The following is a 26,571-nucleotide window of genomic DNA, read 5'->3' as shown; positions in this document are numbered from 1 at the left end:
CTTCCTATTATGTGCTATGTGAAATTGAATGAACATTGAGGGATAGTCCGTTTGAAGTGAACTGATCTAAAGATTCTTTGAATATAGTGATAGAGGTGTTCTCTAGACTGCAGTTGGATACTTTGTCAGTCATAATTGTTCTGTAGTCTGCAAATGGGGTGAAGTGTGCTTTCCAGCTCTACACCATGACAGATCATTGATAAAGATTACAAATAGAGAACAAGCACTGATCTCTGTGGTACTCCATTCACTGTGCCCAAGTCATAACAGGCATGTGCTATTGCAGAATTATACAACAGTACCTTCTACTTTCTGTCATCTAGATATGGGTTGAGCCACAGTACCATTTAAGCCATAGTGTTCAGGCTTCCTGAGTAGAATTTTGTGATCTACATCATCAAATGCTTTAGATAGATCATAAAAGATTCCAACTGGTGACATTTTATCGTTTATGGGTTCTAGGAGTTGGTCAACAAAAGAGAAAATGGCCTGTTCAGTTGAAGTGCCCTTTTGGAATCTAAATTGACTGTTATTAAGGACGTTGCGGTTATTAAGATGGTTCTACGGGATTTTAGAAAGACTTGTTAGCAATGAAATTGGGTAGTAGCAGTAAATCTCAGCTGTATTGCCTTTTTTTGAAGAATAGTTTGATACTTGCCTGTTTGAGTTTATTGGTGACAGTACCTTGATTTAGAGACTCATTAAATATGTGACAGAGAACTTTAAGAATAAATTTACAGCAGTGCTGTAGTACATTGATTTATTGTGCACACCAGTGTCATGTTTATTCTTCATTTGTCATATTACCTTCTCAGTCTTATTTTTTGTAATTGATGATACATACATCTGGCAAATGTTGTGCTCTGATTTTTTTGTAGGGGCTTCATGGCTTCATCCATGGACTCCTTACAAACAGTTTGATCAGCTGCAGTTGAAAAGTGGTTGTTGAAGATAATGGCAACTATTTCATCATCAGCTACTAAGCTGGCATTATGACACTTTGATACTGTCTGTATCCTCAGAAATTTTGCCTTTCTCTCATTTTACCACATTACACACTTCTATACTACCTGTATCCTCTGAACTTTCATCTTTCTCTCTTTTCACCACATTCCAAATTGTTTTTATTTTCTTATTTGAACTGTCAGTTTCAGATTTAATGAACATGCTTGTGGATTTTTTAGGTTGTTGTAATATAATTTGTACTCCTCCATATCCTGAAGTTTATTAGAATTTCTGAGTTAAGTATAAAACACTTTGTTTTGCAGTATGTTTTGGTCCCCTTAGTGAGCCACTGTCTTCTGCAATAACTCAGATTGGTACTTTCTCTTAAATGTTACTGCTTCAAACAGGGTAATAACGTCATTCAGGAGTAGGCTAAATTTATCGTTAACATGTTTAACCATATGTACTGTGTCTCATTCCAGCTGCTGCAAATACCTGCTGAAGGTTTGCAGTTTATCACTGTTGATTAATGTAAAGGATCTTTTGGTATATCTACTCCAGTTAGCAAGGCTTACATCATGCATTTTCAACAACTGCCCATCATGGTTAGAAAGACTACTTAAAATTTGCCTTACACATGTGTTACCAATTCTGTTATTATCTACAAAGATATTGTCAATGATAATTGTGCATTTCTTTTTCAGTCTTGTAGGAAAATAAAAAAAAAACTGCCATCAGATTAAAAAACCTCAATACACTCTCAGAATCTGTCCTATCTCTCTTACAGGTAAAACCAATCAATTTAAAATCACCAAGCATGATTATTTCTTTGGGTTTTGAGAGCAGGGAAGTTAAAAGTGATTCTGCATGCTTGAGACATACATTCAGGTTTCTGGAGGGAACGCTCTAAACAGCAATCACATAAATAGGCAGTGTGTTAACAAATAGTTCAATGCAACAAGCCCCAAAATATTGATCAGTAGAATAATATTTTACATATATTGGACTCATTTACTACATTATTTTTAACATACATTATCACTCAACTTTCTGCTTTGTATTTGTAATGCAACAAGCTGCTAAGTTGTACTTATCTAGTTGCGTCATTTCGATCCTTTCCTTCGTGTGATGGTCAGTGAAGCACAACCTATGGTCATTGTCTGTTGCATCACTATCATTTATAAAAATGAATAGCTGTGCAGTTTGTTTCATAGGACCATTACATCCTGGTGAAATGTGCAAAGTTTTTAGTTTTGTAACCTATTTGTTCTCATGGCACTGTTGTTGTTAAGCTTGATTTTCTTTCTTTCTTTCTCTTTTTTTTTCAGAGCTTCCAAGGAACAATCTGTCTTAGACAAGGCAAAGCTGTTGAAGTAGTTTACATTCTCTTAGGCTGCATGACATTACTAACTAGTGATTTCACACTGTGATGAAAAACTACATTGTTTGATTCTAATTGTTTTAACTTGAAATTAGAGCTTGCAGGGAGTAAACTTGCAGTTATTTAAGCTGGTTTAGTCCTGGGACTGAGGCTCATTACCAAAAATCCTATGGAGTTTTGTGTTCTTCGAACAAGTATTTTGTGATTTTTCTGTGGTACTCATTTATATGTGTGATTTACTTTCTCCTGTCATGCACCAGAAAACCAAAGGTACCTTAATTACTGCTCTCTCCTGTGGATACTGTACCTTCTGGAATAAATACAGGATCTATCACTTCTCCTACACTTGACTGTGAGTGGCATGTCAATAGTAAGTATAGGCATCCTGTTCAGTGGGGACAGGGGCCAGGAAGAATTTAGGCTGTTATACCCATCCCCCTAACCAACAAGATCAAGGTGCTGTCTTCCAATGAAGCCCAGACTGAGTCAGTGAGACTCACCCAACCTGTTGGAAAATGTGCTGACTATTAATCATCAGCATTTCAAATGTATGGCAAATGATGGTACCCCTTAGGGAAGGGATGGGAAAGAACTCCATGTGTACTCAGTTTGTATGCTTGGGGTATGATTCTGCATGGTGTAGAGGCTATTGAGGAAATGGGCTGAAACCAACTGCAGAGTTTGGTACAAACAATGTCTGTCATCTGGACACACAGGTCCTACTTGGATTGTTCGAATGACTGGGAGAGAAGGTTGAGAATACCAGCTCTGCACATGAAGTTTCAACAAAGCTCACAATGGTTCTGAGCACTATGGGACTTAACAAAGCTCACAATCTGAGCCATTGTCCACAGAATAGATTGTAGCCCCCTGGTTCTGAGTCGAGTGGAAGGTTTGAACCAGAGACTATGAAGGTTCTGTGACTTCTAGACTTATGCCATAGGGTTGAGAACTGTGAGGTTCCCCTAAATAGGCCAGGTGTGCACTACATGTCAGAGGCTGCTACCCTGGTAGTTGACTCTGTGTGGGATGCACACAAGGGTTTTTCGATTAGGCGACTCTCCATCCAATCCAGATAGCTGTGGGAGGTGTGGAAGTATCAATGTAAGCTCCCAAGAAATGCCCCTCACAGGTGAGGGTATTAAAATTCTAATGGTTAATTGCTGAAGCATTTGCAACAAAATGCTAGAGTTTTAAGTGCTTCTAAAAAGTAGTGAAGTTCACATAATACTAGGCAGATAAAGCTGGCTAAAACCTGAAGTTGACAGCAGTGAGATTTTTGGGAAAAATTTAAGTGTATATATACTCACCTCCTGTTGTATTCTAGAACTTAAGAGGGAAAATCCCAGTTTGTTAGTATGTAAGTACCCCTTTCATACTGTAATTATTGGTAGAGTCTTTAACTACCCAACAAGCAATTGGTATAATTATAGTTTTGTTTGTGGTGACTGCGGCCAGACATCTTGTGAAACATTACTAAATGCCTTCTCTGAAAACAACCTAGAACAGATGATTTGGGACCCCGCACATGATGGAAATTTATTAGATCTAATGGCAGCAAATAGTCATGACCTCTTTGAGGATGTCCCTATTGAAACTGGGATCAGTGACGTAAGGCAGTTGTGGCAACAGTGGTTACGAAAGTATAAAGAACAACTAAAACTGGTAAAAAGATGTATTTGTTCTGTAAACTAGATAAAGAAGCAAGGGCGTCATATCACAAAGAGGCTCCTGAAACTTTTGGCCCAGGACAGAAGACTGTAGAGGTACTATGGCCCAAGTTTAAAAGAATATTTGACCATGTACTGTGTATATATGTACCCAGTAGGACAGTTCATAATGGAAGGGACCCTCCACCGTATACAGTCAATGTGAAGAAAGAAACAGAGGCTACTGCATAATGTGTGTAAAACAAAACGTAGGGCTGTAGATTGAGAAATTCTGAATGAAAAGCATTTGGCTGTTGAGAGAGCAATGTGTGAAACCTTCAGTTAATACCGTAGGAGATATTTCACAAAACAGAAAGAAATTTTGGTTTTTTGTAAAGGCTGTTAGTCACACTACAATTAGTATCTAGCTGCTCACGGATGAGACAGGAACTGAAATTGATGACAGCAAAGTAAAAGCACAAATGGTTAACTCTGTTTTAAAATTTTCCTTTACAAAGAAAAACCCCAGGAGTATTGCCCCAGTGTAATTGTTGTACCACTGAAAGGATGGGTGAAATAGATATTAGTGTCAATGACATTGAGAAACAGCTGAAATTGTTAAAATTGAACAAAGCCTCGGAGACTGATGGAATCCATATCATATCCTATGCTGAATTTGTGACTTAGTTAACCCCTCTTTTAACTATAAACTGTAGTAGAGTGCTCAAACAAAAGACCTTGTCCAGTAGTTGGAAGAAAGCACTGGTCATATCCATCTAGAAGAAGGGTAGCAGAAGTGATGCACAAAACTCCTGGTCGGTGTCCTGACATCCATCTGTTGTAGAATCTTGTAACGTATTCTGAGCTCAAACATAATGAGGTATCTCGAACAAGGTGACCACCTCCATGCCAACCTGCATGAATTCTGAAAACATCTAGCATTTAAAACTCAACTTACACTTTTCTCACATGACATACTGAAAGCCATGTATCAAAGCAATCTAGTAGATTCAGCATTTATCAATTTCCGAAAAGCAGTTGACTCAGTAACCCGTCTATGCTTATTATCAAAAGTACAATTATATGGGGCATCAGACGAAATATGTGACTGGATTGAGGATTTCTTAGTAGAGAAGATGCAGCATGTTGTCTTGGATGTATAGTCATCGACAGACACGGAAGTAGCTTTGGGTGTGCTCCAGGGAAGTTTGTTGGAACCCTTGCTGTTCGTGTTGTGTTTTAATGACCTTGTGGACAATATTATTAGTAATCTCAAATTTTTTGCAGATGATGCAGTTATCTGTAATGAAATGCTATCTGAAAGAAGCTGCACAACTATTCAGTCAGATCTTGAAAATATTTCAAAGAGTAGCAAAGACTGGAAACTTGCTTAAAACGTTCAGTGATGTAAAATTGTACACTTCACAAAATGAAAAAGCGTAGTACCCAATGACTACAGGGTGTTACAAAAAGGTACGGCCAAACTTTCAGGAAACATTCCTCACACACAGACAAAGAAAAGATGTTATGTGGACATGTGTCCGAAAACGCTTATTTTCCATGTTAGAGCTCATTTTAGTTTCATCAGTATGTACTGTACTTCCTCGATTCACCGCCAGTTGGCCCAATTGAAGGAAGGTAATGTTGACATCGGTGCTTGTGTTGACATGCGACTCATTGCTGTACAGTACTAGCATCAAGCACATCAGTACGTAGCATCAACAGGTTAGTGTTCATCACGAACGTGGTTTTGCAGTCAGCGCAATGTTTACAAATGCGGAGTTGGCAGATCCCCATTTGATGGATGGATTAGCACGGGGCAATAGCCGTGGCGCGGTACGTTTGTATCGAGACAGATTTCCAGAAAGAAGGTGTCCCGACAGGAAGAGGTTCGAAGCAATTGATCGGCGTCTTAGGGAGCACAGAACATTCCAGCCTATGACTCGCGACTGGGGAAGATCTAGAATGACGAGGACACCTGCAATGGACAAGGCAATTCTTTGTGCAGTTGACGATAATCCTAATGTCAGCGTCAGAGAAGTTGCTGCTGTACAAGGTAACGTTGACCATGTCACTGTATGGAGAGTGCTACGGGAGAACCAGTTGTTTCCATACCATGTACAATGTGTGCAGGCACTATCAGCAGCTGATTGGCCTCCATGGGTACACTTCTGCGAATGGTTCATCCAACAATGTGTCAATCCTCATTTCAGTGCAAATGTTCTCATTACGGATGAGGCTTCATTCCAACGTGATCAATTGTAAATTTTCACAATCAACATGTGTGGGCTGACGAGAACCCGCACGCAATTGTGCAATCACGTCATCAACACAGATTTTCTGTGAACGTTTGGGCAGGCATTGTTGGTGATGCCTTGATTGGGCCCCATGTTCTTCCACCTACTCTCAATGGAGCACGTTATCATGATTTCATACGGGATACTCTACCTGTGGTGCTAGAACATGTGCCTTTACAAGTACGGCGCAACATGTGGTTCATGCACGATGGAGCTCCTGCACATTTCAGTCGAAGTGTTCGTACGCTTCTCAAGAACAGATTTGGTGACCGATGGGTTGGTAGAGGCGGACCAAGTCCATGGCCTCCACGCTCTCCTGACCTCAACCCTCTTGACTTTCATTTATGGGGGCATTTGAAAGCTCTTGTCTACGCAACCCCGGTACCAAATGTAGAGACTCTTCGTGCTCGTATTGTGGATGGCTGTGATACAATACGCCATTCTCCAGGGCTGCATCAGCACATCAGGGATTCCATGCGACGGAGGGTGGATGCATATATCCTCGCTAACGGAGGACATTTTGAACATTTCCTCTAACAAAGTGTTTGAAGTCACGCTGGTACGTTCTGTTGCTGTGTGTTTCCATTCCATGATTAATGTGATTTGAAGAGAAGTAACAAAATGAGCTCTAACATGGAAAGTAAGCGTTTCCGGACACGTGTCCACATAACATATTTTCTTTCTTTGTGTGTGAGGAATGTTTCCTGAAAGTTTGGCTGTACCTTTTTGTAACACCCTGTATAGTACCTGTGTCACAGTTGGAATTGACCAAGCCATAAAAATATCTGGATGTAACAATTCATAGGGAAATGAAATGTAATGTAATGATCATATAGGCTCAATCATAGGTCATGCAGGTGGTTGTCCTTGATTTACTGGTATAATACTGGGTAAGTACAATCAGTCTACAAAGGAGAATGCATACAAAACAGTCGTTTGACTATCCTAGAATACTGCTAAAGTGTGTGAGACCTGTAAAAAATAGGACTAACGGGGGATATTGAATAGATACAAAGAAGGGCAGCACTAATGGACACAGGTTTGTCTGACTGATGTGTGTCAAGGAGAGGTGGAAAAATATGAACTGGCAGACTATTGAAGAACAACACAAACTATTCCATGAAAGCCTACTTAGAATGTTTCTACAAGCAACTTTAAGTATGAAACTAGGAATATATTACAATCATCTATGTATTGCTTCGGTAAGAATCATGAATACAAAATGACAGCACACTCAGAGGCATCTAAGCAATCATTCTTCTCACACTCCATACATGAATGAAACGGGAGAAAGCTCTAATTACTGGTACAATGTGACTTGCCTTCTGCCATTCACTTCACAGTGCTTTGCAGAGTACAGATATATATGAAGACAACCACTTTTGTTGGAGATTTGTCACTATCTTCCCAGTCACCAATTTCCGTGTTACTTCTACTTTGAATTTACATTTGTCATGATTAGAAGATTGATTTTGTTCTCTGAATGCACCATAAATTTCTATTCTTTGCACTAAACAAGCTGTAGTTTTAGGACTAACATATCTTTCTTGGTGGTTTTCGCCCTGCTCATAGTCATCAATGTTGAATTGTGTTAACACTGATCTTATGTTCAGAGAATGATTTTCTGTTACTGAAACTTCATTTGTGAGTGCTTCTGCCAGGGATTCTTGCAACTCAGCACTAAATTTTGTGTTTGCAAGTTTTTGGCAGTTACAGCTGGTAAACCACATCCACATGACAGATTTATCAAATATAAAGCTAGATGAGCCCACATATGTATCACGGGCATATTTGAACACCTTTTGTAACTGTTTTTTTTACACACTGTACACTGCAAATTGATTGGAGTCAGAAATTTAACAGTGGTTCACCACTAGCTATGTGTGATGCCATCTTGATTATGCGTGAGCTAAAATACGTTAGTCAGAAGTTGACTTTGTAGAATGTAGTTTATTCGTCTCATAATGTAAAAAGTTATAATAATTAACATATATAAACATGCATTTCTGAATTTTTAGACAGGAACAATTTAGCAAGAACATGTATAACATTTATGGTCATTTTGCAGCTTGCAATACAATTCATACAATATATTAACAATTTATTATACAATAGATAAACTTTATTGTTTCTTTTCTTTTCAAATTGCCAAACTGTCCTCCATGAATTCTTCAGTTGAATAACAACATTTTTTCACTAGTGTATTAAATAACAATCTTTTTAGTGGGTCAAACTCCATGGTTAACAGATTTGTGTTATTTAATTTATTGTAAATTTTTAATCCTGTGTACAATAGTGTTTAAACGTAAAGTTTTAAATTATTAAAGGGAAGTTTGAAACTGTGTGATGAGTACTGTAATTGTGGTTGAAATGAATATTGTTAAGTGAGTTTGGGGTTTTATATATGAAAACGAAAATTTTCATGATGTGCAGAGAAGGAATGGTTAGTATTTTTAATTTTTTTTTAGATAATGGGCAACATGATGTCCTTTTTTGGACTAAACACATGCTTCTTATGATTATCTTTTGAAGTGTAAGTAATCTCGGGTTGTTTGTAGAGTTTCCCCAGAAAATTATTCCATATCGAATTATAGTTTCAAAATAGCTGTGGTAGACTATCTTCCTGATGCCCATAAGGGTGGAACCAGATAAGACATTCATCACATAAGTTAGGCTGTTTAGTGCCTTCCAATTTAAATTTTTATCAAGATTTAGACCTAGAAATTTTACATAATTTGCTTCAGTCATTTTCTGATCACCATGCACTATTTTTATGGGAGATGCTGATGATGTTTTAGCACTGACTGCACTAATTGTGTTTTTGTGACATTGAGTTTTAATCCATTTTGCTGAAACCATAATTCTAGGTTTCCCATTATATTTTCCATCGTATCATGAATTTGTTCTAAATTGCCATTTACAATTAAAACCAAGGTGTTATCTGGGAATAAAATGGAGTTAACATAAGTGCTTAAAGGTAAATCATTTATGTACAACAGAAAAAGGTAAGGCCCTAAAATTGAACCCTGCTGGACCCCTGTACAAATATTTTTCCAGTCCAAGAATTTAGAATAACTCTTGGTTTTCTTTCTGACAAATAAGATTTGACCCATGCTCTGTCCATGATTCCATATCTCTTTAACTTGTGTAGAAGTAGTAAGTGATTGAGCTAAAAGCTTCGGTCAAATTGCAAAAAATACCTGTGACCTTTTTACCCATGTCTAAAGCAGAGCTTGTCTTTTCAGTGAATTCTGTGATAGCATTTGTTGTATTTTTCCCCTTTTGAAAACCAAATTGATGTATAACTATAATATTGTTTTCTATAAGAAATTTTTCAAGATGTTTTGCAACAATCCTTTCTATCACCTTAGCAAAAACTTGCAGCAGGGAAATAGGGCCTTCTTGAACAATGGTCTTTTTTCAGCATATTTTAACACATCCGGGAAACATCCTTCCTCAAATGAATTATTAATAATTTTAGCCAATGGATGAGAAATGACATTATAAACAGCCTTGACTACAGTGGATGGAATTTCATCCCATCCAGCTGATTTCTTATTTTTTAAAGACACTATAGCATCTTCTACATCTTTTGGAATAATTCTTTTGAATGTTTTAAGGCTTGCATTTTGTTTTACGTTTACAGAGTTGACATCTACCTTGTCCTGGTGGGCTGTGATATCTACTTCTGATTTTGCGACATTTATAAAAAAATCATCGAAACAGTTTGACAATTGAAAAGGATCTATAATTATATCATTTTTAATTTTAATTTGGACAATTTGTTGACACTTGTTCTTTACTCGCAATTCAGATTTGACGACACCCCAAATTTCCTTTGATTTATTTTCATGTTTACTAATATGCTGGTTGTTAGCCAATTTTTTTGCTGCCTGTACAACTTTTTTTGAATGTATTCTTATATCTCTTTACATACCCCAAAAAGTCAGCATTTTTGTTATGTTTTAACTCATTGTGAAGCTGTCTTTTCCTGACACCAGAAACTTTTACTCCTGATGTAATCCAATTTATTTTATTGGCCGCTCTTTGTTGGCAGGCTTGAGGGGGGGGGGAGGGGGGGGAGGGGGGGGGAGTTTCATTGGAAACATCTAGGAAACAGTATAGGAATATTTTGAATTTTTTTTCACGTGACACAGTGTTATCTAGAGGCCAGTTAATAGTTCTTAGTTTGTTAAAAAATACATATACGTTCTCTTTGTTAAATTTCCTTTTAAAACATGTTTTCACATATTTTAGTTTCCATATTTTTGGAAGCTCTATGAGCAGTGCTGAATGATCTGATATGCCTAAATCTAAACAGAATTTACTTTCATTTTCAAACTGATTATTGTCAATACACGTTTCTGAGTGGCTGTTTCTTCTAGTACATTCATTGAAATTAAAATTAAAAGCATACTTCTGCATTAAGCCACAAAAATAAACAGTGTCATTATTATTATTTAATACATTTATATTCAAGTTTGTTGCAATTACATTTTTTCTTTCTGTCTTTCTGAAGTCTTTCTAATAAACATTGAAATTTGAATAAAAATAATTTTGTTACAGCACTTCCAGGAATTCTATACAGAGACACAATTACAGTATTTAAATCAATTAGCTCCACAGTGCAGTTTTCAAAATTACCTTCCTCATTCAAATTATTGAATTTGGTTCTCTCTATAAAATTTATTGAGTCATTTAGAAGGATGCAGCAGCCCCCACAGGATCTATTACCTCTACAAAAACTACTGGCAACTGTAAAATGTTAAAAGTTTGTTTAGAATCCCTATACTGTCTTTTGGCAGCCAATGTTCATTTAAGCATACAGTTTTTAAATTTGAACATTCTGAAAATAAAACTTGAAGTTCATCAATTTTAGAATAATTTTGATAACAAAAATCTGTGGTTATGCCATTTATATTCCAGTGCATTAGAAAATGTTTATCGCTGTTTTGAATGCTTTTAAGTAAATTGGAATATATCTATATTTTTTTTTTCTTTTCAGTTGATTCTTTTGTTTCAACATCCCTTCCACACCTTGTCAGTTTCCCATATTGTTGATGATTTTGCAAATTTCCAAAAACTTTTACTTTTCTGCCACACATCACAAATCTAATGACACAGAACCTTAATGTGTGCAACTCATCCAGCACCTGCATCTGATAGTCAATTTACTCTTTGATTTTCTTGTGTTGTGTTCATCTCTGTCTGGTTCAGTGACTTGAAAAATATGAACTGGTAGCTCTTATTGAAGGCCTAGTAGGTCATGGTTCTGATGACTGCATTGTGGAATACCTTGAAAGGAACGTATGATTTGAGGAGACATACCATAGTCATCTTCTGTGTTACTTAAATCCTGTATTGCTTGCCCTTCATGAATGTTAATTCTCAGAACATCTTTGCATAATACTGTCGTATGATCACACATAGGAAAACATTGCTGTCTGTCTCTGCTGTTGGCTGACATTTGTGCATAACATAAGCTTGTTGCATAACATAAGCTTGTTGAATTAGTTGTGGCACACAGTAAAGTGCTGACTTGTTTAACCAGTGTGTCTAAGCAATGATGTATCCTTAACATCTCATTTGCTTCATCAAGTTGCATGTTCAGTTCATTTTAATGTTCGAATAATTAAGGTGAAAGGAACAGAAAGGAAACAGGATGGGAAAGAGATAGGAAGGAAATAATGACGTCCAGCCACAGAGCGCATTGTGGAAATGCAACTGCGAGAGTTGGAAAGTTGTGCCAGATCAAGACTTGAACCTGAATGCTCTCCTTCTATACAACGGTTGCCTTAACCACCTCAGCCATCTGGACGTGCTTTCTGTCAGACCCAAATTTTCAACTTCCTGCTCACCACAGTGCAACGACCCTGCCCATTAACATACTACTTGCAGATTTCTTATTCCTGTAGGAGTTCAGATGTTGGTTGTGCATCCACACAGAAACTTTTTCATAAAACAGCTGTTGCACCCATAGAATTATAGATATGAGTGGTGTCACATGTCCAACAGAACAGACACAGAAGCAGAAATCTACGAGTAGGAATGACAGCTGCTCTAAATGTAGAAAAATGAAAGCTAATGCAGATGAGTAGGAAAAACAAACACATAATGTTTTAATACAGTAGCAGTGACTTCTCAGCACACTTCTTTTGACACTGATCAATTCCTCTTGGGAAATGTTTCCGATCGATGTTTTGGGAAGTTTCTTACTCTGCCAGATGATAAGTAAGGAACTTGTTGAAACAGCACTCCAAAATAAACATCTTACTTGGCTGATTTGTGGCAAAAAATTCATCATCACATTTGCCAAGAGAGCCTGCATTCTCAACCTTTTATGTGTGTGTTGAAGGGTAAGCTGAGAAACCAAAGTAAGATTCAAGTTGACTTCTGAACACTGTGAATGGTGGCTCTTATAGTAATTTGAAACTTAGACACAGTAAAAAGTCTGAATTAAATTAGACACACAAACTGAAAAGTCTGAATTAAATTAGACATGATGATACATAGTAAATGTCATTCTGGTTACATTCTGGAAAGAATAGAGTATAACTGCAGGAGGTTGCTGTATGAAAATATTAGTAACCTTATTTTTTATCGAGTTTGTGTGTGTCTGTCCTGTAAACTCTTTGGTAGAGTGAGTGCTTGCCCTGTATTTTAATCCTGCTTTGCAATTGATATATTTATTATTCAGCCTGTTGCATCTACGGAATCGTATGCTGTAGTTTAATTCTGTTTTGGTAACATCCCATCACAATTTCTGTAGTAATTCAGCGTATTTTTTTTTAATCTGTAGTAATTCTATTTCAGATGTAATTGCAAGCTTATTTGTTATATCATGTTAAGGTGTTAGCACTTCATCCTTCCTGATCTTTGTGTTTGTAACTCTGTTTCAGAAGTGCGACATGGCCGAGCAGGAGATACGTTCAGCAGCAGAGGCTCTGCTGACAGGTAGTCTATCCAGTTTAAACCAGAGCCGGTCACACAGTACACCAAATCCTCGTAAGTAAAAATATGCATACAGAGATTTTGGTTATTTGTAACAGACTGGGAGTGTGTAGGGCAGATTGTTTAGTTTGCTGGGATAATAGCCATAGCCAAGCTATTGGAACTTCTGAAAATGTTTATGCATTGTCTAGAAAATCTGATGTGAGAGAGAGAGAGAGAGAGAGAGAGAGAGAGAGAGAGAGAGAGAGAGAGAGAGAGAGAGACTGTATTTATGCAAAGGATACACAAAGATATCTCCAGACGCCCCATTCTAAGAGTCAGCTGATACCCTGGTTGGCTATACACCACACAGTGAGGGTAACACCATAACAGCTACTGCGTCTGTCCTTCCTGGTATGAGGAGAGGCATTAAGCCTATCTCCCCTTCATGAGCTAAGAGTGTCCACAGTCAGCAGTCAGTGAGTTTTTGTTTAAACAGTGTGGATGATTCCTGTCTTCTATTGTAGGTTGTATAACATGCAGTATTGGGCTTAGTCCGTTCCAAGAGAGTATACCATACCGCACCCAGTGCATAATACACATGCCACTTGGATACCTTAACTGCAAACATTAATGTAGTTGGAATGTTGTCCCTGACTATCAGTGTCTGCAGGTGATTTTATCAATGATTGCAACCTGAAACCCATTTTCATGTGTAAGCGGTTGAAAAGAAGTGTGAGGGGATTTCAGAAACTAACTTCCACATTGTTACGCCAGCCCAAGTAGCTTCCATTTAATACTGCGATACACTAAGCAAGCGCGCACTGTCACTACACAGGCCAGGCAGTGTTGCATGCAAGAACCATTGTGGTCTGGGCTTGTGATAACACTGACTGCCATTGTGAGCTACAGTTTCAGTGGTGAGTAGGGCAGTGATTGGTGGAGTGGTACAGCAGAGTGTGAAGGCTAATTTACATTATCATTGACTTTTCCACTTTATTAATCACAAAAAATGAGTCGGGAAACTAAACATGGTTTGCAAAGGAAAGGCAGCATATAAAGCAAAAGGGAAGTAAAAGGAAAAGTGAATCAGTGGTGAATATAGAAATACAGAGTCTGAAATGAATCCTAAAAGTTCAATTTGGACAGTACTTAAGCCTATAGTAGATGTTGATGGGAGAATGGTAGTTTTATTCTGTGTTTCAGTGTACAGTGACTGTAGGCTCATGCTAAAGGGTGAAGTGGCCTTTCACACATTTCTTGCTGTACTTGCATGTCTAATAAACAGGTATCTTGTGTTGACAAGAAACATCTACCTAAACTGTCTCAGTAGATTATTGATATGGTAATGCGTGTGATAAACTTAAAAGGCATTATGGAACTATAGGAGGTGAAGGTCACTGGAGCGACGTAAGGAAAAGTATACCGACAACCTTGTTGCGACACATGGCAGGAAGTTCTAAAAGCATGGAGATATATTTACATGTGAGGTTATTGCCTACGTAACAAAATGTGAATACCCAGCTACAGCAGATATGTGGACAGGTGATGCAAGAAGGAACCATTATCTAACATATATTATTTTGTTGACTGTAACCTCAGATTCCTTGTTTTGTTTGTGGCCCAGTTTACAGATGAGCCAAAAATGGGCACTAACATTCAAAGTGAATTGTAGACAATTTATGTCTTTTGGTACCCAAGAGACTACTTTAAAGACATGACTTTTCCAACTGATCAAGGTGCCATCATTATCGCAACACTGCATGATTATTCATGATTGAATTGTTCCTGCCATATGCTAAATATATTGGTTTGAAATGCTTTAAATGTGGAGTGTATATGCATCAGCTGTCAATTTCATGCTGTTTTGACTCTTGAAAAACAAGTCATGTACACAAAAAAAATTGCTTTCTCAATGCTCATGATAGAACTCTGGAACGGTCCATCAGTACTCACTGGAATATGTATTTACTATACTGAAATCAGCAGAAAACCAGTATTTGACCTAGTGCAAACAGATCTTTTATAAGGGAGAAACAGGATGGATTGAAGGACGTTATCATGCTGATGAATGAACTAATTTCTCTTCTCCCCCCCAGGGGGTCCACAACTCTTTTGTGGATACGTACGTAGCGAGCACGGGACCCCGAGCTAATGTGGCCCTCCTTCCTTTCCAGGCTGCATACCTTCCTTTTCCGCATCCTTCCCTCTCCCCCATCTTCGCCCCCCCCCCCCTCCCCTCACCTCTGGCTCTTTCCTTCCCTTTCTCCCCCTCTGGGAGTATGGTTTGTGCCTACGTCCAGAGACAGACGCTCATAAATGTAACGCATTCTTCGCCTTCTCTGCTTGTATGACTTCATCCTTCCTTTGTTTTTCTCTTTTCCTTACCTCTTCTCTTTACCCTTTTCTCCACTGCGGCGTTTGAGACCTCTCTTCTTTCCTTTCCCTTTCTTTGTTTTTCCCTTTCTCTTTCTTCCTCCCTGTGCGTGTCTGAAGGCCGACCCACGCATTTTCGTGCGTAGCGGGTGACGGGGTAACGGGTAATTCCCCGCCCCGGGTAGACAGGTAGGACACGTATGTACCCCCTGGTAACGGCCAGGCCCAGAGAGGGGTGATTACCCGAGCTGATACCTTCTGAAAGTGCCGATTGGTCCCTCCGTCCGTTTGTCGGGAAGTGTGACCTGAGGTGTGAACAATCACCTAAGGCGGGAGTGCCCTCAGAGAGGGCCCCCACAAGGGAGGAGCGCGCCATTGGAGATGCCGGTAATCATGGGGGATTCTTCCGCAATGGTTTCCTCACCTTCCACTATGTCTGCTCACAAGCGTAAGTTCACTGAGTCTCAGCCACAGACAGTTCTTCCATCGTTGCCACAGTTCCTTGTTGTTTCTCGGTCTGATGAAGGTCACGACTTCTCCACGGTCAACCCTTTCATTATTCAGAAAGGTGTCGACGCAATTGCAGGTCCTGTAAAGTCTTGTTCCAGATTACGGAATGGCACCTTGTTGTTAGAAACAGTTAGTGCCCTCCAGGCACAAAAATTGCTGCATACTTCACTTCTCCACACCTTCCCTGTCCGGGTGGAACTGCACCGTACTTTAAATTCCTTGCGTGGAGTCATTTATACACGCTCCCTTGATGGATTGTCTGACGACGAAATTCAGCACTACCTGTCTGACCAGGGCGTAACGGCTGTTCATAGAGTTATGAGAAGGGTTGACACGAACATCATTCCAACCCGCACTGTCTTCTTGACATTTGACAAAGTTCAACTCCCATCCAAAATCAAAGCAGGCTATGAGATAATTTCCGTTCGCCCTTACGTCCCAATCCCTACGCGTTGCTATCAATGTCAGCAGTTCAATCACACCAGCCAGTCCTGTTCCAATCCGGCCAAATGTGTTACGTGTGGCAAGGATGCCCATGAGGGTGCTTGTCCACCTCCATCCCCTTGCTGCATCAACTGTATGGGTGACCACGCTGCTTCCTCTCGAGATTGCCCCATTTTTAAAAGATGAAAAGCTCATCCAGGAAATCAGAGTGAAGGAAAAGGTGTCGACCTTTGCTGCTCGAAAATTATTCACCAGTCGACAGCCCACCATGCCTCAGACAGGAAAATACAGCACTGTCCTTGCTTCTCCTTGGCCAACAAAGGAAGCGGCCACGCAGACTTGCGACCTCACCTTTAGTGCCACGGTCGTCAGATCAGCCAGCGCAAAGATCGCCCGTTCAACCTCAACACTTTCGCCTGCCCACTCTATGGCTCACCCTTCATCGGGTTCTGCTAAATCTCGATCCCAAAAGTCAGACACCAAGACTTTGAAAAAAGAGCATACTCGTGAAGATTTTTTACGTACCCCAACTTCCCAACCATCGGTTCCTCCTTCATCTAAACATCATATTTCCAAGAAGGCTAATAAGAAACCCAGTTCATCTCCTTCTCCGCAAAGGCGTGTCTCATCTACATCACCACTTGGCGGAAATCGCCCTCGGCCGTCTTCTGTGTCGCCGAGGCGCACTGCTGGCTGCCGATCAACCGACCGATCGCTGGTGGCAGGAGCTGCTCCTGAACAACCTATGGATCAGGATCTTCTGCATTCGGCTAAATGCCATTCCATGCTGTCGGTCGCAAGCTCTGAGCAGTCGTTGAGTTGACGGCAACCTAGGTCACATTCCTCCATTTTCTGTTCGCCCTATGTCCATTATCCACTGGAATATCCACGGCATTCGAGCCAATCGGGATGAATTGTCGATCCTCTTACGATCCTACTCGCCGGTCATCTTCTATCTTCAGGAAACAAAGCTGCATCCCCATGACCGCTTTGTTCTCCCCCATTTTCAGTCCGTCCGATTTCATCTCCCCTCTGTTGAAGGCACTCCAGCCCATGGAGGACTCATGATTCTTCTCCATGATACTCTCCATTATCACCCAATCCACTTAAACACTTCCCTCCAAGCTGTCGCTGTCCGTCTTTCCCTTTCTGGATATACCTTTTCTCTTTGTACTGTATACATTCCATCGTCCACACCAATGGCACGAGCTGATCTCCTTCATCTTCTTGGTCAGCTTCCACCCCCCTATTTGCTGGTTGGGGACTTCAATGCCCACCATCCGCTTTGGGGATCTCCACATCCTTGTCCACGTGGCTCACTATTGCTCGACGTCTTCCACCAAGCGGATCTAGTTTGCCTCAACTCTGGGATCCCTACATTTTTGTCTGCCTCCACGACAAATTTCTCTCATTTGGACCTTTTGGTCGGTACTGTTCCGCTAGCTCGGCGCTTCGAATGGTTCGCCTTTGATGATACACACTCGAGTGACCACTTTCCATGTGTCCTTAGACTGCAGCCTCAACTGCCCTATATGCGCCCGCGACGCTGGAAGTCTGCCCAAGCCGATTGGACACTTTTTTCGTCTCTAGCGACATTCAGTGACCGTCACTTTCCTAGCATCGACGATGGGACCACACATATTACCGACGTTATTCTTACAGCTGCGGACCATTCAATACCACGCACCTCCGAATTGCCCCGGTGCCCCCCAGTTCCTTGGTGGAATGAGGCATGCCATGACGCAATACGTGAGCGGCGACGTGCTCTTCGCGTTTTCCGCCACCATCCTACTTTGGCTATCTGTATCCGCTATAAGCAGTTCCGTGCGCGATGCCGTCGCGTCATCTGCGATGGCAAGAAGGCAAGTTGGAAATTCTTTATTAGCTCATTTAACACCTTCACTCCCTCCTCAGAAGTTTGGAGTTGGATTTGACGGTTATCAGGCGCGCCTAGTTTCTCCCCGGTCTCTGGGCTCACTGTCGCGCGTGATACATTAGTGGAACCCGTCGCAATTTCTAACTCCTTGGGTAAACACTTTGCTGAGATTTCGAGCTCTTCAAATTACCCGCCAGCGTTTCTCCCGAAGAAACGTGCAGCGGAAGTGCAACCTCTTACTTTCTTCTCTCAAAATCGCGAAAGCTATAATACTGTTTTCTCCATGCGGGAACTCCAACATGCACTCTCTTCTTCTCGCTCCTCCGCCCCAGGACCGGATGGTATCCACATCCAAATGTTGCTGCATTTATCAACCCATAGTCTGCGTTACCTCCTTCGCCTTTATAATCGAATTTGGACCGACAGTACTTTTCCCAGACGATGGCGGGAAGCTATAGTCGTTCCTGTTCCGAAACCTGGAAAGGACAAACATCTCCCCTCTTGCTATCGCCCCATTTCTCTCACGAGTAGTGTATGTAAGGTTTTGGAGCAGGTGGTGAATTGCCGTTTAGCTTGGTGGCTGGAGTCCCGCAGTGTTTTAACACCTGCCCAATGCGGTTTCCGAAAGCATCGTTCTGCAGTTGACCATCTTGTTGCTCTCTCCACTTATATCATGAACAATTTTCTCCGGAAACGCCAAACAGTAGCAATATTTTTTGATCTGGAGAGAGCATACGATACCTGTTGGAGGACAGGCATCCTCCGCACACTGTTCTCTTGGGGCTTTCGAGGTCGGCTGCCCCTTTTTCTTCGCGAATTTATGGCAGAGCGCACATTTAGAGTGCGGGTGAACACTACTCTCTCCCGTACTTTCTCCCAAGAAAACGGGGTACCCCAGGGCTCCGTGCTAATTGTTGTACTGTTTGCTATTGCCATAAATCCAATTATGGATTGTCTTCTTCCTGATGTCTCAGGCTCCCTCTTTGTGGACGATTTTGCGATCTACTACAGCTCTCAATGGACCAGCCTTCTTGAACGACGTCTTCAAGGATGTCTCGATCGCCTCTACTCTTGGAGCACCGAAACCGGCTTCCGTTTTTCTCCCAGTAAGACCGTTTGTGTTAATTTTTGGCGACGTAAGGAGTTTCTTCCACCCTCCTTACATCTAGGACCTGTCAATCTTCCGTTTTTGGACGTTGCTAAATTCTTGGGTCTTATGTTTGATAGAAAACTGTGCTGGTCCTCCCATGTTTCCTATCTTTCGGCTCGCTGTCTGCGATCGCTCAACACCCTCTGTGTCCTGAATGGTACCTCCTGGGGAGCGGACCGAGTGGTCCTTCTCCGCCTCTATCGCGCCTTAGTGCGCTCGAAATTGGACTATGGAAGCATAGTTTACTCCTCTGCTCAGCCGTCTATTCTTCATCGTCTCGACTCTATCCACCACTGTGGATTACGTTTAGTGTCTGGAGCTTTTTACACCAGCCCTGTGGAAAGCCTTTATGCTGAGACTGCTGAACCTCCGCTGTCCAATCGGCGAGCTGTCCTTCTGAGTCGTTATGCTAGTCATCTGTCTTCCATGACTGCTAATCCAGCCCATGACATTTTTTTCGACGCCTCCCATGATGTAGGGTATGCAGGCCGCCCCTCCTCCCTACTACCACCAGGAGTCCTCTTCCGTCAACTGCTCCATTCTCTTTCCTTCCGCTTTCCTAAAACTTTCTTGACAACTTGGGGTACAGCACCGCCTTGGCTCCGTCCCTGGATCTGCCTGCTCCGTGAACTTTGTCGATTTCCCAAGGATGGTACCCTTTCACTTGTTTATCATTGGGCATTTGCTGCTCTATGTGCACAAATGAAGGAAGCCGCATTTATTTACACTGATGGCTCAAAAACATCGTTAGGTGTAGGGAGTGCCTATATTGTTGGCGGCACCCCAAATCAATTTCAGCTTCCCGACCAGTGTTTGGTTTATACTGCGGAGCTTTGCGCTGTTCTCCAGGCTGTCCACTACATCCGCCGCCATCAGCGGATACAGTATGTTATCTGCTCAGATTCTCTCAGCTCTCTCTGCAGTCTCCAAGCACTTTACCCTGTGAACCCTCTGGTCCACCGGATTCAGGACTGTCTGCGCTTGCTCCACCTGGGGGGCGTCTCAGTGGCGTCCCTCTGACTCCCGGGACACGTTGGTATCTGTGGAAATGAGGCGGCCGATATTGCGGCCAAGGCTGCAGTCTCTCTTCTTTGGCCAGCTATTCAATCGATTCCCTTCGCTGATCTACGGAGTGTTTTATGTCATCGTGTTGTTCTTTTATGGCACGCACATTGGTCGACACTTCCCCATAATAAATTGCGGGACGTGAAAGCTCTTCCTTGTGCTTGGACGTCTTCCTCCCGAACGCGTCGTCAGGAGGAGGTAATTTTAACTATACTCCGGATAGGGCACTGTCTGTTTAGCTATCGACATCTTTTAAGCGGCGATCCTCCCCCACTCTGTCCCCACTGCTCTCAGCTTTGGACGGTAAGACACCTTTTAACTGAGTGCCCCCATTTTACTCCGTTACGCGCCTGTCTACAGCTGTCGCCTGATATATCGTCAATTTTAGCAGATGACACGCGCTCGGCTGATCGCGTTCTCGAGTTTATTAGTGCCAGTGAAATGACGTCAGTCATTTGAAGCTTTTTTTTTGGGGACAACCAACCCCTTTCTGTAGTGGATTTTTAAGCCTTCCTTCTGCTTTTAGTTTCTCCAATTTTTTGAGTTTCATTCCCGCTGCTGCTGGTTTCCATTTTCGGTTTTTACTGTTTCCTAAGTCATGGACCGGGCGCTAATGACCATAGCAGTTTTGCGCCCTAAAACCAAAACAAAAAATAATTTCTGTTTTCATAGTACATATGTTCCTCTAATTCTTATACACATATCAAAAAAGTTTTGCATCACCTCTCTTCTGAGAGTTTCGGAACCTGTACAGAAAATTGGAATAGAGATCAATATAAACATCATTTCTGCCCTTTTTATTGCTCATGAAAACCACACATTGCCTGTTGTACCACCATACAGCGAGACCTTCAGAGGTGGTGTTCCAGATTGCTATACACACTGGTACCTCTAATACCCAGCAGCACATCCTCTTGCATTGATGTATGCCTATATTCGTCGTGGCATACTATCTACAAGTTCATCAAGACACTTTTGACCCAGATTGTCCCACTCCTCAACGGTGATTCGGCGACGAACACTCAGAGTGGTTGGTGGGTCGTGTCGTCCATAAACAGCCCTTTTCAATCTATCCTGGGTGTGTTCAATAGGGTTCATGTCTGGAGAACATGCTGGTCACTCTACGAGGTGCATTCAAGTTCTAAGGCCTCCGATTTTTTTTCTCCGGACTGGAAAGAGATAGAAACATGCGCATTGTTTTAAAATGAGGCCGCGTTCATTGTCAATACGTCCCAGAGATGGCAGCACCGTACGGCAGATGGAATTTTACTGCCAGCGGCGAGAATGAGAACTGTTTTAAATACTTAAAATGGCGACGTTTTCCTTACTTGAACAGCGTGCAATCATTCGTTTTCTGAATTTGCGTGGTGTGAAACCAATTGAAATTCATCGACAGTTGAAGGAGACATGTGGTGATGGAGTTATGGATGTGTCGAAAGTGCGTTCGTGGGTGCAACAGTTTAATGAAGGTAGAACATCATGTGACAACAAACCGAAACAACCTCGGGCTCGCACAAGCCGGTCTGACGACATGATCGAGAAAGTGGAGAGAATTGTTTTGGGGGATCGCCGAATGACTGTTGAACAAATCGCCTCCAGAGTTGGCATTTCTGTGGGTTCTGTGCACGCAATCCTGCATGAAGACCTGAAAATGCGAAAAGTGTCATCCAGGTGGGTGCCACGAATGCTGACGGACGACCACATGGCTGCCCGTGTGGCATGTTGCCAAGGAATGTTGACGCGCAACGACAGCATCAATGGGACTTTCTTTTCGTCGGTTGTGACAATGGGTGAGACGTGGATGCCATTTTTCAATCCAGAAACAAAGCGCCAGTCAGTTCAATGGAAGCACACAGATTCACCGCCACCAAAAAAATTTCGGGTAACTGCCAGTGCTGAAAAAAATGATGGTGTCCATGTTCTGGGACAGCGAGGGCATAATCCTTACCCATTGCATTCCAAAGGGCACTACGGTAAGAGGTGCATCCTACGAAAATGTTTTGAAGAACAAATTCCTTCCTGCACTGCAACAAAAACGTCCGGGAAGGGCTGCGTGTGTGCTGTTTCACCAAGACAACGCACCCGCACATCGAGCTAACGTTACGCAACAGTTTCTTCGTGATAACAACTTTGAAGTGATTCCTCATGCTCCCTACTCACCTGACCTGGCTCCTAGCAACTTTTGGCTTTTTCCAACAATGAAAGACACTCTCCGTGGCCGCACATTCACCAGCCGTGCTGCTATTGCCTCAACGATTTTCCAGTGGTCAAAACAGACTCCTAAAGAAGCCTTCGCTGCTGCCACGGAATCATGGCGTCAGTGTTGTGAAAAATGTGTACGTCTGCAGGGCGGTTACGTCGAGAAGTAACGCCAGTTTCATCGATTTCGGGTGAGTAGTTAATTAGAAAAAAATCGGAGGCCTTAGAACTTGAATGCACCTCTTGTTGAGCGATGTCATTATCCTGAAGGAAGTCATTCACAAGATGTGCACGATGGGGGCGCAAATTGTCGTCCATGAAGACAAATGCCTCGCCAATATGCTGCTGATATGGTTGTACTGTTGGCTGGAGGATGGCATTCAAGTATCGTACAGCCATAACGGTGCCTTCCATGACCACCAGTGGCGTACGTCGGCCCTACCCAATGCCACCCCAAGACATCAGGGAACCTCCACCTTGCTGCACTCGCTAGACAGTGTGTCTAAGGCATTCAGCCTGACCGTGTTGCCTCCAAACACGTCTCGGACTATTGTCTGGTTGAAGGTATATGCGACACTCTTTTGTGAAGAGAACGTGATGCCAATCCTGAATGGTCCATTTGGCGTATTGTTGGGCCCATCTGTACCGCGCTGCATGGTGTTGTGGTTGCAAAGATGGACCTCGCCATGGATGCCGGGAGTGAAGTTGTGCATCATACAGCCTATTGCACACCATTTGAGTCATAACAAACGAGCTATAATCTATTGGTAGCGGTCATCCACTGCAGTAGTAGCTGTTGGGCAGCCTGAGTGAGGCATGTCATCGACAGTTCCTTTCTCTCTGTATCTCCTCCAAGTCTGAACAAGCTCACTTTGGTTCACTCCAAAACGCCTAGATGCTTCCCTTGTTGAGAGCTCTTCCTGGCACAAAGTAACAATGCAGATGTTATCAAACCACAGTATTGACTGTCCAGGCATGGTTGAACTACAGACAACACGAACAGTGTATCTCCTTCCTGGTGAAATGACTGGTGCTGCTCTTGCATGGTTGTTTACATCTTTGGAGGGGGGGGGGGGGAGGGGGGTGGTTAGTGACATCTCTGAACAGTCAAAGGGACTGTGTCTTTGATAAAGTATCCACAGTCAACATCTATCTTCAGTAGTTCTGGGAACTGAGGTGTTGCAAAACTTTTTGATGTGTGTACATCAGCATTTAATTTATAGTGAACATTTTAAAGGATGAGGGAGGTGCCCAAGGAATAAGAATTGGAGAAATCACTTACAGTGCGTCTTCTGTTGTTGTGGAATGTGATGACATTACAGCAATTTAGTCAGGCACCTTAGGATAAAGAAGCCCCTGAAATAGAGCCTTTATGCAAGTGTTTCAGATTTATACTTAGAAGGAAAGTTAATTGTTCAGAGGTACCATGAACTAACAGCTTTTCTGTGACTGCTTATTCATCATCTAAAAATAATGTCTGAAAATAAGAGGCTTCAACTTGTGGCAGAGGCAAGAGATACAGTCAGTTTATTGCTATATTAACAGCACCCAGTAGCCATTTCCAGAGGGACTTGTCACCTGCCAGTCAAAATCAAGGTCGGTCACAGAAGTGAATAGAGGCCTCATAGGGTCATATTGGTGTTCTCTTGCCTAAAGAATAACCGAATATCTGAGAACACTCTTTAATATGTGAACAACCTTGATGGAGCCATGAAATTCTACGAAATAGCTCAAATATCTTCAACAAAACATTTGGGTTTATTTCCAGTACACTTTTATATTCACAACAGGATTCATATTGACACTGATTTGCAAAATGATGTGTTAAGAAGCTTTTGTACTTCCCCAATCAGGTAGAAAGCATTATACTGAAAGAGGCATGTACGAGTCACAAAGAGGGAATTCTTTCATCAAATTCCACAAAATGTTCACTACCTGTGAATATAAGGAAGTTTGCTTTGTGGTCACATGTTGATGGTAGTCTTAACTCAACAGGTGAGTTGGAGAGGGATATAATTCAAAACTGCACGATGTAACTTTGTAAGAAAATGTGGCTTCTTACTGAAAAACAACAGGCCAAAATTTTATGACACTCTGGAAGATAGCCAGAAAAAAAATATTCTGCATACAATCATCCCGCTCAGATTCTGGAAGAAATTTTAGTTCCACTGTTGTGTTCTCCACACAGAAATCACTTTTACACGTGGACAGTGTTGATGCTCTTCTTTTTATTCATGGTAGCTGCGTCAGAGACCAACAAGTGAAGTATGCTGAAACTTTTTCTGCCCATTAATTTTCATTATCAATTGTTTGTACTTTTGAAAAAGTTTTTGTTTACTGCACATTTTGTTGCCTATGTTTGATTTAGCTACGCTGTTTTTCAAATTAGTTTTGATTTATTGAAGTGAAATAAAACTCACTTTATTTCCAAATTAATATTTAGCAGCATGGGTGATGTTGGGAGCTTTTGTCAACTCAGTGTTATTCTCTTTTAAAGTTAGTATTTAGAAAAATATCTTATTTTATTCACAATTATTGTGATTGCATTTGTTTTATATATGAGCTGTCAGGTTCCGAAAACATTCTTATCCACTTTTGGTCAAAACTGAGTTAGCAGTGGTTTCTTAAGTTACTCCATCCTGTCCACCATGTATTAATACATGATGTTCTAAACTACGTGACATCCCCTTCATTTTAAATACTAAATATCTATGACTGTTCAACACACCGTCTCAACCCATCATCATATTCACTAGCCTGTTGATTCCATTACCTGCATTGTTAATATTATCTCCAAAAATTGCCTCATTCCCACACAACCATATTTGATTTAAAGGATGGTGATTCCATAATGCTTGTTATTCATCAACATCAAGTTTATGATAAGAATTATTGTGTGTTTGAAAGTTTGTGAATATTTGCCATATTCAAGGAAGTGTGTAATGTGTAAGCTCCAAAAAACATCAAAGAAATTTGAATAGTGTACTCAGTTGTTGGCCTGTTCCTTCCTCCACCAGATTGTGTATTCAGATGTATTGAAAAAGCAGCATGCAAGAAAGAAGTCATCGTTTGTCCAAATGAATAATGTCAACATTTTTGAATGAAGGCACTGTCAAAAAATTAGGAAGTGATGCATGTAAAGTAAGGGACTGAAAAGAGCACACTGAAACATCCACTGCTTTTGCATTTCAAACACTCCAAGTGTAAATTTAATTACATCAAAAAAAGTAAATTTTCTGTTGTATTAAGGGGAGAAGTATCATACATGTCTGACATTTCAGTCTATCAGTCAATTATTTGGCATTGTTTGGCAACTCTGTTGCCATGACAATGATTTGCAGATGTAGGTCTGATTAGTCCTGCTAAATTTGCATGACTTTTTCCTTTCAGCTTGATGACTAATTTTCACATAATGTTTCACATTGGGTTAATAAAGTAAAGTTTTTTATTCCATAAAAGGTTGTTTCATGCATAAGCTTCTCCTTCTCTCACTTTCCATGTTGCGTGCTATCTGTCATGTACGATTATGGTAATGAGTGTGTTTACCACAGCAGTGGCTTGTCCATATAGTTGTAAACTGCTCACTTTCTAAAACGGTAGTTGCTTTGGAAATTGGTTCCAATTTTGATGCAAAAGCTCTCTCTTATCACTTCATTTTGCTAGTACTTTAATGGAGCTGCTATCTGTCACAAATAAGTGACAAATCTTAACACTCCAAGCCATACGTCTCCTAGCAGCATCACAGGTGT

At 41.2% G+C, this 26,571-nt stretch overlaps 1 protein-coding gene across 4 annotated transcripts in view; it reads left to right on the top strand.

Moving 5' to 3' along the window:
• The window catches only part of LOC124721733 (steroidogenic acute regulatory protein-like), a 160,387-nt gene that overhangs the window by 22,986 nt on the left and 110,830 nt on the right, over nucleotides 1–26,571 (top strand). For all 4 annotated transcript variants that reach the window (XM_047246833.1, XM_047246832.1, XM_047246834.1 and 1 more), the window contains one exon: nucleotides 13,172–13,277. In XM_047246833.1, coding sequence (XP_047102789.1) covers nucleotides 13,181–13,277 — 97 coding nt within the window. In that variant the 5' untranslated portion in view covers nucleotides 13,172–13,180. The remainder of the gene's footprint in view (nucleotides 1–13,171; nucleotides 13,278–26,571) is intronic.

Source organism: Schistocerca piceifrons, chromosome X, assembly GCF_021461385.2.
Source record: "Schistocerca piceifrons isolate TAMUIC-IGC-003096 chromosome X, iqSchPice1.1, whole genome shotgun sequence".
Lineage (NCBI taxonomy): Eukaryota > Metazoa > Arthropoda > Insecta > Orthoptera > Acrididae > Schistocerca > Schistocerca piceifrons.
The sequence above is the reverse complement of the archived record's forward strand: the minus strand, read 5'-3'. Positions and strand labels throughout refer to the sequence as shown.